The 12,972-nt window shown below is 51.1% G+C and overlaps 1 protein-coding gene across 1 annotated transcript; it reads left to right on the plus strand.

Annotated features, from left to right (window-relative positions):
- Positions 1-11,667: 11,667 nt before the first annotated feature.
- NRARP (NOTCH regulated ankyrin repeat protein) lies at positions 11,668-12,012 on the plus strand. Its single transcript, XM_077836197.1, has one exon. It carries the CDS (start codon positions 11,668-11,670, stop codon positions 12,010-12,012), a length of 345 nt encoding a protein of 114 aa, XP_077692323.1.
- The last annotated feature ends 960 nt before the right edge of the window (positions 12,013-12,972 follow it).

Genomic DNA, 12,972 nt, shown 5'->3' on the forward strand with positions numbered 1-12,972 from the left:
TCTCGGGATTCCCAAAGGAGGTGCAGACCACGGTGGAGGATCCCCCCCTTTGGAGGGGTAAAGCTCTTCGCTGAGAAGACTGATGCCTCTTTCCACTCCTTGAAGGATCCCAGGGCCACTCTCGGGTCACTGGGAATCTACACACCAGGACAAAAGAGATGTTTTAGCCCTCAATACCAACAGAGGCCTTATTCATCCCAATTCCTGTCACAATGGAACCATGAGCCCCAGGGAAAAAGGGAAAGCTCTCAAAGCGAATGTCTTTGGGCTCCCAGACCTCAACCCAACCACCTGCCCCTAAACAACACTTTTGACAGGCAGATCGAGGCACCGCGAAACCACTCCCCACTACTATCTATGACCATGCACCCATTTAGCCACCATTTGGCAGCGTTCTGCAGTGCCTGGGAGTGCCTAACCTTGGACAGATGGGGCCTAGACATCATCAGATCAGGATATTCTATCCACTTCACCTTCCTACCCCTCCACAACACCCTTCCCCGTCCCTCTTCAGGGACCCTTCTCACAACAGTCTACTATGCAGGAGGCAGATCGCCCCCTGCAGTTAGGAGCCATGGAACCAATACCTCAACATCTACAAGGCAAAGGGTTCTACTCTCGCTATTTCCTAACACACAAAAAGAAGGGATGTTAGAGACCCATCCTGGACCTCAGAGTTCTCAACAAGTTCATCAAAGCTCAGAAGTTCACGATGGTCAGATTATTGACAATCATTCTGTCACTGGAATAGGGAGACGGGTTTTCGGCCCTTGACCCACAAGACACCTACTTTCATATTTCAATACTACTGGCTCACAGATGTTTCCTCAGGTTCACTCTGGGAAACGACCATTCCCAATACAGGGTCCTCCCCTTCGGACTTTCATCATCCCCGAAAGTATTTTCCAAAGTTCTCTCAGTGGTAGTCACCCATCTAAAATCCCATGGGATAATGATCTACCCTTACCTGGACGATTATCTCTTCAGAGCCCAGTCACTTCTGGAGGCTTGTCGAGCCACTGAGGACATGATACGCTTGTTCACAGAGCTGGGCTTACAGACCAATTCCCAGAAGTCAATCCTCACACCAGTGCAACACCTGGAATTCATAGGGGCTGACCTAAGACGCACGACAGGCCAAAGCCTTCCTAACTCAGGACAGGTTTCTATCCCTGGTATTACTTATAGAAATGGCTCAATGCAGCCCTTGAGTGCCAGCTACAATCTGCCTCTAGCTCCTGGGGCATATGGCAACCGGCACGGCGGTGATTTCATACGCCAGACTTTACATGCAATGCCTACAGCTGTGGTTCAGCTTCGTTCACAGACTGAACAGGGACAGTCTGGCCAAACCCCTGTCACTGCCCACCCGGATCAGGAACTCCTTGGACTGGTGGAAGAACACAGCCAATGTAGGCAAAGGGATCTCCTTTTTTCAGGCACCACCCTCGTTGCTCCTTACCACCAATGCATCCCTCCTAGGACGGGGCACGCATTTGAATGCCTCCCAGCGCAAGGCAAATGGAGATATCTCTGTATATCAACCGCCTCGCGTTGAGAGCAGGCAGGAACACCTGTGCCCATTTTCTTCCACTGATAACAGGGTCGCAAATAAAGATCCTAACTGACAACATAGCCTGCATATACTATTTCAATCACCACGGAGGAGCCAGATTGCCCTCTCTTTGCATGGAGGCAATGAAACTGTGGAACTGTGCATCTCTCACAACATCTCCTTGTACATGGCTTACCTCCTGGGCATGCACAACAAGATAGTGAACAAACTTGGTTACACATTCCTGCATGACCACCAGTAGGAGATGTCAGTACTTCACAACTTATTCACATGGTGGGGAACACCATCCACAAACCTGTTCACCACTTACCAGAACAAGAAGTGTCTATGATACTGTTCCAAGGTGGGGAGTGGACAGCACTCTCTGGGACAAGGACTGTCTTTATGCCTTCCGTCCATTTCCTCTTCTGCTGAAGGTCCTGCTGAAGATAAAGAGGGATGGAGCTCACATAATTCTGATTGCTCCTATGTGTCCGAGACAGACCTGGCACCCTTGCCAGATGCAGCTTGTGATGTGCCCACTGATCTCCCTTCTGGCCACTCTGCACCTTCTCTCTCAGGACAAAGGGCACACCATACATCCCAGCATGGGGCTCCTTCACCTCAAGGCATGGCTGCTATGTGGTTCCAGCATCTAGACAGCTCATGCTCAGAGGAAGTGCAAGAGGTTCTACTGCACAGCAGAAAGTTTGCCATACAGCACACAAATGGTCCAGGTTCTAGATTTGGTGCATGTCCCAACAGATCTCGCTGGCGTCAGCAACTCTTCCACATATTCTGAAATATGTTCTGACCCTTAGAAAATTGGGGTTATTCCTGTGCTCGCTTAGGGTCCACCTAGCAGCTATGACAGCATTTCACCAAACCTTAGAAGGGTACTCAGCAATGTTCCCTCTAAGATTTTACATCCATGTGCAGAATGAATTTTGTTATATGCACCAATATGGAGGTGATGTGTGGTGGGGGTGGGGGCCGAGGGATTCAGAGTGTGGAAGGGGGTTCAGGGCTGGGGCAGATGATTGGGGTGCAGGGGTGAGGGCTCTAGCTGGGCATGAGGACTCTGAGGTGGGGCCAGGGATAAGGAGTCTGGGATGAAGGCTGCCCCGGCGCTGGGGCCAGACGACTCCCCTGAGCCCTCTCCCCAGTGGCAGGAGCTCTGGGGCCGAGGGAGAGGCCCATGGCAGCCCTGCATGCCCCAGCTTGCTCCCCTCTCCAGTCCCTGCCCACCCCTACCTCTCCAGGCCCCTGTGACTGCATGACTCCGTGGCCCTTTATAGCCTGCTGCGCAACCATGCAGCTTAGAGGGAACTTAGGTGCTCGGCACTATCATACCCAACCACTACAAGGGAATAACAAACCTCTTCCCTCAACCTCGACTTCCTTCCCCCTCGTGGGACCTAATCGTAGTGTTGAAAGGGCTGACTAGGCCCCCCTTCGAACCAATGGCCACCTCTTTGCTAGCACACCTATTGATGAAAACGGTCTTTCTGTTCGCAATTACCGCGGCAAGAAGAATAGGGGAAATAGCAACTCTGATGGCGCATCCCCCATATACAGTATTCTTCCTGGACAGGGTTACACTTAGGCTGCATCACAGGTTCACCCCTAAAGTGATCTCCTTGTTTCACATCAATCTATTTATCTTCTTGCCTTCTACCCCACGCCTCACACCTATAACACATGAGTTATGAGGAGAGGCTGAGGGAACTGGGGATGTTTAGTCTACGGAAGAGAAGAATGAGGGGGGATTTGATAGCTGCTTTCAACTACTTGAAAGGGGGTTCCAAAGAGGATGGCTCTAGACTGTTCTCAGTGGTAGCAGATGACAGAACAAGGAGTAATGGTCTCAAGTTGCAGTGGGGGAGATTTGGGATGGATATTAGGAAAAACTTTTTCACTAGGAGGGTGGTGAAACACTGGAATGCGTTACCTAGTGAGGTGGTAGAATCTCCTTCCTTAGAAGTTTTTAAGGTCAGGCTTGACAAAGCCCTGGGTGGGATGATTTAATTGGGGATCGGTCCTGCTTTGAGCAGGGGGCTGGACTAGATGACCTCCTGAGGTCCGTTCCAACCCTGATATTCTATGATTCTATGATTCTCACCGAGACAATAGCGAAGCCATACTACATACCTTACATGTTAGGAGAGCCCTTGTATTCTACCTCCATAGGACAAGGGCCTTCAGGAAGTCCTGTAGACTATTTCTCTCTATGGTGGAAAGATCTAAGGGCTCAGCGATATCAGCTCAAAGACTCTCCAAGTGGGTCTTAAATTGCATCAGACAGCTACCAAATTCATAATGTGATGCTTCTGGGGTCACTGACCACGAGGTCGATCTCCTCATCTGTCACCTTCCTCAAGGACGTCCCCATCTCAGAGATCTGCAGAGTGGCGAGGTGGGCGTCAGCCCACACCTCTGCAGAACATTATGTGATCGCTGGGGATTCTGCCTCCGATACCATCTTTGGCTCCACAGTACTGTCATCTGTGACTGACCCGACTCTGAAGTCCCAGCCTTCCAAGGGGGACACTGCTCTGGAGTCACCTACAGTGGACTCCCATAGGGACAGTACTCAAAGAAGAGGAAGTTACTCACCTTGTGCAGTAACGATGGTTCTTCAAGATATGTGTCCCTGACCATGTGGGTGCTCCATGACCTGCCCTCCTCTCCTCTACTTCAGAGTTCTCACTATGACTCTGGGTAGAGAAGGACCCGAGGATGGTTAGCGCCCACATGCTTGCTAACCTCATTGCACAGCATGAGGAGAGATGGCGCATTTGTGGGCCAAATGGACACTGCTACCAAAGTTGTCCAATCAGCAGTGCAAGGACACAGACACACCTACACTACAGCACCAACAGGACACAAATCTCGAAGAACCATCGTTACTGCACAAGGTGAGTAACTTCCTATTCCTTACTCACTTTCTCCACATTAGTCATGTTTTACAGATCTCTCTCATATCCCGTTAGTCATTTCTTAGATGAACACTCCCAGTCTTTTTAATCTCTCCTTGTACAGAAGTTGTTCTGTATCCCTCATAAGTTTTGTTGCCCTTCTCTGTACTTTTCCCCAATTCTAATATATGTTTTTGGGATGGGGTGACTGGAACTGCACACAGTTGTGGATGGGTATGCCATGGATTTTTAGAGTGGCATTATGATATTTTCTGTCTTATTATTAAGGTTAAGATTTTGTCATGGGTATTTTTAGTACATAAGAAAAGCCCTACTGGGTCAGACTAAAGATCCAGCTAACCCAGTATCCTGTCTTCTGACAGTGGCCAATGCCAGATGCCTCAGAGGGAATGAACAGAACAGGTAATCACCAAATGATCCATCCCCTGTTGCCCATTCCCAGCTTCTGGCAAACAGAGGCTAGGGACACCATTCCTGCCCATCCTGGCTAATAGCCATTGATGGACCTATCCTCCATGAACTCACCTAGTTCTTTTTTGAACTGTTATAGAAATGTAGAATTATGTACAAAAAACTGCATTCAAAAATAAAACAATGTAAAATTTTAGCGCCTACAAGTCCACTCAGTCCTACTTCTTGTTCAGCCAATTGCTCAGACAAACAAGTTAGTTTACATTTGCAGGAGATAATGCTGCCCACTTCTTGTTCACAATGGCACCTGAAAGTGAGAACAAGTGTTCTCATGGCACTATTGTAGCCGGCGTCGCAAGATATTTACATGCCAGATGCGCTAAAGATTCATATGTGCCTTCATGCGTCAACCACCATTCCAGGGGACATGCGTCCTTACTAATGACTGGTTCTGCTCGATAACAATCCAGAGCGGTGAGGACTGACGCATGTTCATTTTCATTATCTGAGTCAGATGCCACCAGCAGACATTGATTTTCTTTTTTGGTGATTCAGGTTCTGTAGTTTCCGCATCGGAGTCTTGCTCTTTTAAGACTTCTGAAAGCATGCTCCACACCTCGTCCCTCTCAGATTTTGGAGGGCACTTCAGATTCTTAAACCTTGGGTCGAGTGCTGTAGCTATCTTTACAAATCTCACATTGGGTATCTTCTTTGTGTTTTGTCAAATCTGCAGTGAAAGTGTTCTTAAAATGAACAACATGGACTGGGTCATCATCCAAGACTGCTATAACATGAAATATATGGCAGAATGAGAGTAAAACAGAGCAGGGGACATGAAATTCTCCTCCAAGGAGTTCAGTCACTAATGTAATTAACTCATTGTCACACATTTAATTAATGCATTATTTTTTTAATGAGCGTCATCAGCAGGGAAGCCTGTCCTCTGGAATGGCGGCCGAAGCATGAAGGGACACACGCATGTCTAGCATCTCTCATAGGCGCCAACTTTTCCCAGCACTGGTGGGTGCTCAACCCCCCCCGGCCCCGCCCCCACCCCTGCCCCGCCCCCATTCCAACCCTTTCCCCAAAGTCCCCACCCCAACTCCGCCCCCTCCCTTCACCTATTGGACCCCCTTCCCCAAATGCCCGCCCCGGCCCCCCCTCTTCCCCGAGCGCTGGGAGCTAGGGGGAGAAGTGGAGCCGCAGCGTGCTCAGGGGAGGAGGCAGAGCAGAGGTGGAGGTGAGCTGGGGTGGGGGGGCAGGGCGGGGACCAATTTGTCCCCGTGGGTGCTCCAGCCCCGGAGGACCCATGGAGTCAGCGCCTATGGAGTATCTGGCATGCAAATACCTTGCAATGCTGGCTACAGAAGTGCCATGCAAATGCCCATTCTTACTTTCTGGTGACACTGGAAATAAGAAGAGGGCAGCATTATCTCCTGTAAACGTAAACAAACGTGTTAGTCTTAGTGATTGGTTGAACAAGAAGTAGGACTGAGTGGACGAGGCTTTCTTCCAGCAACTAACGGAAGTTACTAGATCGCAAGCCCTGGTTCTCATGGGAGACTTCAATCACCCTGATATCTGCTGGGAGAGCAATACAGCCGTGCACAGACAATCCAGGAAGTTTTTGGAAAATGTAGGGGACAATTTCCTGGTGCAAGTGCTGGAGGAACCAACTAGGGGCAGAGCTCTTCTTGACCTGCTGCTCACAAACCGGGAAGAATTAGGAGGGGAAGCAAAAGTGGATGGGAACCTGGGAGGCAGTGACCATGAGATGGTCGAGTTCAGGATCCTGACACAAGGAAGAAAGGAGAGCAGCAGAATACGGACCCTGGACTTCAGAAAAGCAGACACTGACTCCCTCAGAGAACTGATGGGCAGGATCCCCTAAGAGAATAACATGAGGGGGAAAGGAGTCCAGGAGAGCTGGCTGTATTTTAAAGAATCCCTATTGAGGTTACAGGGACAAACCATCCCAATGTGTAGAAAGAATAGTAAATATGGCAGGCGACCAGCTTGGCTTAACAGTGAAATCCTTGCTGATCTTAAACACAAAAAAGAAGAAAAGGAGTACTTGTGGCACCTTAGAGACTAACCAATTTATTTGAGCATGAGCTTTCGTGAGCTCATGCTCAAATAAATTGGTTAGTCTCTAAGGTGCCACAAGTACTCCTTTTCTTTTTGCGAATACAGACTAACACGGCTGTTACTCTGAAACAAAAAAGAAGCTTACAAGAAGTGGAAGATTGGACAAATAACCAGGGAAGAGTATAAAAATATTGCTCGGGGATGCAGGAGTGAAATCAGGAAGGCCAAATCACACCTGGAGTTGCAGCTAGCAAGAGATGTTAAGAGTAACAAGAAGGGTTTCTTCAACAAGAAGAAAGTCAAGGAAAGTGTGGGCCCCTTACTGAATGAGGGAGGCAACCTAGTGACAGAGGATGTGGAAAAAGCTAATGTACTCAATGCTTTTTTTGCCTCTGTCTTCACGAACAAGGTCAGCTCCCAGACTTCTGCACTGAGAAGCACAGCATGGGGAGGAGGTGACCAGCCCTCTGTGAAGAAAGAAGTGGTTTGGGACTATTTAAAAAAGCTGGACGAGCACAAGTCCATGGGGCCGGATGCGCTGCATCCGAGAGTGCTAAAGGAGTTGGCAGATGTGATTGCAGAGCCATTGGCCATTATCTTTGAAAATTCATGGCCATCGAAGGAAGCCCCACACTACAAGAAGGATGTGGAAAAATTGGAAAGAGTCCAGCGGAGGGCAACAAAAACGATTAGGGGGCTGGAACACATGACTTATGAGGGGAGGCTGAGGGAACTGGGATTGTTTAGTCTGCGGAAGAGAAGAATGAGGGGGGATTTGATAGCTGCTTTCAACTACCTGAAAGGGGGTTCCAAAGAGGATGGATCTAGACTGTTCTCAGTGGTAGAAGAGGACAGGACAAGGAGTAATGGTCTCAAGTTGCAGTGGGGGAGGTTTAGGTTGGATATTAGGAAAAACTTTTTCACTAGGAGGGTGGTGAACCACTGGAATGCGTTACCCAGGGAGGTGGTGGAATCTCTTTCCTTCGAAGTTTTTAAGGTCAGGCTTGACAAAGCCCTGGTTGGGATGATTTAGTTGGGGATTGGTCCTGCTTTGAGCAGGGGGTTGGACTAGATGACCTCCTGAGGTCCCTTCCAACCCTGATATTCTATGATTCTATTACTTGTAGGCTCTGAAGTTTTACATTGTTTTGTTTTTGAGTGCAGGTATGTAACAAAAAAAAAATCTACATTTGTAAATTGCACTTTCAGCACAAAGAGATTGCACTACAGTACTAGTATGAGGTGAATTGAAAAATATTATTTCTTTTGTTTATCATTTTTACAGTGAAAATATTTGTAATAAAAATATACACTTTGATTTCAGTTACAACACGGAATACAATGTATATGAAAATGTAGAAAAACATCCAAAATATTTAATAAATTTCAATTGGTATTCTATTGTTTAACAGTGCGATTAAAACTGCGATTAATTTTTAAAATTTTGATTAATTTTTTTGAGTTAATCATGTGATTAATTGACAGCCCTAATGAAAATCCTCTTTCGCAACATTTCAGCCATTGAAAGCTCCATCTAAAATGCCCTCAACTGGTTTCACTTGAGCTCCAAATACAGCTCCAAAGCAGGCCTGGCCTGTACTTCCCTCATTGCATATGCTGTTAGCTATGTCTGTAGTGTAATGTTGCTGAGAAATGCTATCTGATCTTCAGGTTTTTGTTTGCTAAATATTATATTAACCAGCATTAGCCCAGGCTGCTAGTCCATGTTATCCACCTGGCTATAAAGCACTGACGGATGCATGGCCAATAGTCTGTATGTATATATCTTTTCTCCAGGTCTTGGCTTTACCGATGCTGTTATTTGGAGGAGGGGTCTGTAGGAGGAGTCATGCTTGCAGTCTGCTCAGATATTTATGCAATCATAAATTTTCTTCCCCTTTCACTGACTGCAGCCCCACACTGGAAGTTGAGAGAATCCCCTCACAAATCTGAATGCCAGCAGGACTGTTTCAAAGGGGACACAAGTTGTAACATGCCATACAATGCAAGGATGTGTATCTTGTTCTGTAAACTATCAAGAATTATTTCTTTTTAATTTCCAGCAACCACAGGACAAGCCATAAACTATAAAAAACCAAGAGGGAACCTGACGGCTGGAACTTGCTGCTGAAAAAATGTATTAGAAAAGGTGCAGTCATTAATTTAAAAATATGGGGCTAGATTTTGCTCTCAGTTACACAGGGAGTTCAACGCAGTGTGCATCCAAATTTTGACCCTGGAGTTTGGGCGCTTGGCGCTTCCCAGGATCAGGCACTTTCTTCAGTCACACAGCCGCCTAACCGAGTGCAGAACCTGAGCCATGTCTGAGACAAAGGTACATCTCAGAATTGCCATTACATGATATAAGGAGAAGTGATACCTTTTATTTGTAGAGAAGGAGGGAGGCTTTTTAAAGCACTAAACATCCTGGTAGCTAGCTAGTGCTGTCACAAGGAAGGAGGCTATGGCTTTCTCACATTTCTACTAGCCTGGTGAGGTCCTCAAACTAGTTGCAAAATCTCCTGTTTCTCCACCCCCAGCATCTCTTCAGCACCCATATTCTTAAAGCATTTTTGCTTTTATTAATACGATCAGAGATCTCCCACTGATTTGGAAGTGCTCCAAAAAAGCCAGAGTAATCACAGGATTCTACTGGATCTTGTGCAACAGCCTATCCTGGCTTTTCTGGGGCTAAGAGTTTCATTACTTGAAGTCTCCTTAATGACCAGTCTTCAGCCTTCACAGATTGTTGGTTTTGGAGGATTGGGAAATAATATATTAGTAGTAAATTGGCAGCAATTCCTTAGTTGTACTAAAGTCCGCCATCTGAATCGACTGGTAGTCAAGGCAGCCTCCCTTTTCAGAAGATTAATTATAACATGAGCTGATCTGGAGATTATAACAGGCAAGAGCAACAAATGGCAACTCCCCAAAGACAAAATACAAGTAAAAGTCTGTGGTTAAAAGGAACCCATTTCCTGCAGTGATCAACAGAGGGGTGAAAAGAAGAGATTGCCTTATTTTCTAAATAAATGCCCCTTACCCATTTTGGAAAGTTAAAAACTGCCGACCTGTTTATCATTGGTGTTGTGTGTCACTTACAAATCTGCTCCGTAGTTATGTAGCACAAGGTGCGGGGCGTGGGTGGGGAGAAATATTACAAGTCCCCTGGATGTTTCACAAAGGGAGAAAAGCCGGAGGGTCCTAGTCCGAGTTTTTGCCTCTTCACACTGTAAATAACTGACCCCGGGTCACGCTGCTTATCCCTTTCACCCTTTGCAGGCTGTTTCCTTGCGAAGCACAGAAATTCAGAGCCCTCTGGTTTCCATTTTTGTCCACTAGCGACCCCTACCTTTAGAGAGCGCAATAATCCTACGTGGTTTGAATTCTTTCCACATTTATTTCAGATCAAGTTGTATTGAGTATTTTCAAATCCATAGGCCACGGATCCTTTGCATGAGGGGCAGGAGAAGGAAAGCACGACCTGTAGATCGGAAGGGAAAATAGGGTCGCACTCTGCACGTGGTGGCCTTTGGAGCTCAACACGCTTTACATGCCCCCGTCACAAAAATAAAATCTACAGAAACTAGGAATTTCAAGTGCTGTATTTCTGCCCCAAACAGCATCTCCGGCTGCTCCGAATTGGTCACTGCAATGCATGGAGAAGAGCACGGCGCAATGCAGACACCCCCACGCCTGCCCTCCCCCCCCCCCCCAGCTCCCCACAGGGTCCTAGTCACGGGGGGCGGGTTTTTTTCTTAAATTAAACGTATCAACATTCCATCGATCACCGCCCCTCCCCCCAGCGTGGTGGGGGGGGGGCGGGGGGAACTCCGCCCTCTGCAATGTATCAATGTCCCATCCCCTACCCCCCGCCTTCCCCGTTGGGTGAAATCCAATCACCGTCCGCCCTCCCCGCCCCTGTGGATACGGCGAAGCGTCACGGACTTGCTATTGTTATGCAAATAAAAGCTGCCTAAAAGGAGCTGCCCGGGGTATCCTGCCCTCTAAAGACGCCCAGGGACGTGGCTGCGGGGGGATTCGCCTGGGGGAGCGCTCAGGAAAAGGGGGGATCCGCTGCCCGACGAGAGCCCCTCTCCGGGATAGGCTCAGCAGCTGCCCCCATCTCCCCCTGGCCGCGGGCTCAACACCAGAGACTCCAAGCGCCACCTCCCCCCGCCACGCTCCGCCGCTGCGAGGGACCGAGCAAGGCTCCCCCTCCGGCCGCCGGGCTGCACCTGGATGCGCCGCCGGGGCGGGTAGCCGCGGCGGCGGCAGCAGCGGGGCGCTCGCCGGCCGCCCGCCTCGCGCAGCCTGGGAGCCGCACGGAAGTCGCTGGGCCGGGCGCGGGGGGCCGCGCAGCCGCACCGCGGGGAAGCGTGGTGCCCAGGGGGCCCCTTAGCCGGGCCCGATCCGATCCGCCAGCCCCCGGGCTGCCCCGCGCCCCGGCCCCCCGCCGCCGCAGCCGCCGCCGCGCTCGGATCTTCGCGGGCTTCCATGAGCATCCGCGCCCGGGGGCTTGCCCGGAGGCCGCGCGCTCAGCCGCAGGGTGCACCGAGCCCCCGCCCCTAGCTTCGGGCTCGCCGAGCGCCCCTGGCGAGCTGGGCGAGGCGGCGCGGAGACCTGCGCCCGCCCGGCACCGCTGCGCCCGGATCCCGCTGCCCGGCCGCGGCCATGAGCCAGACGGAGCTGTCCACCTGCTCGGCCCCGCAGAGCCAGCGCATCTTCCAGGAGGCGGTGCGCAAGGGCAACACCAAGGAGCTGCAGTCGCTGCTGCAGAACATGACGAACTGCGAGTTCAACGTGAACTCGTTCGGGCCCGAGGGGCAGACGGCCCTGCACCAGTCCGTCATCGACGGCAACCTGGAGCTCGTCAAGCTGCTGGTCAAGTTCGGCGCCGACATCCGCCTGGCCAACCGCGACGGCTGGAGCGCGCTGCACATCGCCGCCTTCGGGGGCCACCAGGACATCGTGCTCTACCTGATCACCAAGGCCAAGTACTCCGCGGGCAGCCGGTGACGCCGCGGCCGCCGGGCTCGGGCCGGGGCGCAGCGAGCCGGGGCCGGGCCGGGGCTCCCCGTGGCGGGGAGCGGCGCGCTCTGCAGGACCGGCTGGGCGGGCGGCTGGAGCCCCCCGGGGCGGGGACAGGGGCCGTGTCTGCTCGGGCCGCTCTGGGAGCGGGCAACCCCGGGACATCCCCGCCCCGCACGCACACGGCTCCCGCCCGGGCTGCCTCCTGCCCCTGCCCCGCGCCGGGCGCCCTGCGGACTCCAGCCCCGGTCGCCGGCGGGGCCGCCCTGGGCCAGCGCGCTGCGCCCCGCGGGCTGCTCCAGGTGAGGCAGGCAGGGCAGGACCCGGCCCTCCAGGAGATGGGGGACCTCTCCGAGGGGCGGGCTGGGCCCTTCCTCCCCCCGGCTGCCTAGCCCGGGACCACGGTGCCTTCCTAAATCGCTGCGGGCGCCCCCCGGGGAGCGTAGCCGGCCGCCTGTGGGCTGGGGGGCCGCGGCCCGGGAGCCGTGACTGACCCGCCTCGGGGCGGGCGAAGCAGCCGCATCGCCGGACACAGGGGAGAGGTGGGGCTTGGGTGGATTGTTTATTTTTGTTTAAATGACAAAGCTGCTCGGACTCCATGTTTTTTGCAAAGAAATCTGGGGGCCCACAAAGATTTTACTGAAAAACCATTTAACTGCTTTCAAAGGGGTTTTGTCTGCCAAGGGTTTTTTCTCCTACTGTAATTTGTCCTCGGTCTTGGTTGGTTTGGGGTGTGTTTGTTTTTTTGTTTTTTGTTTGTTGTTTTTTTTTTTTTTGCCATCTACCTCGGCCGCGCTCACAGTATTCACGGTCTCAGGCGGAGATCTGGTCAGATGCTTTAACGTGCGCTCGCCTCCCCCTCCCCGGACCCCCAGCTGATGCATTTGGTGGCGTGCCAGTGCCTGGAAGCTGTCCCCGCGTTGGAAGCGTGCTGGCTCCGGAGCGAAT

The sequence above is a fragment of the Eretmochelys imbricata genome, chromosome 16, assembly GCF_965152235.1.
Source record: "Eretmochelys imbricata isolate rEreImb1 chromosome 16, rEreImb1.hap1, whole genome shotgun sequence".
Lineage (NCBI taxonomy): Eukaryota > Metazoa > Chordata > Testudines > Cheloniidae > Eretmochelys > Eretmochelys imbricata.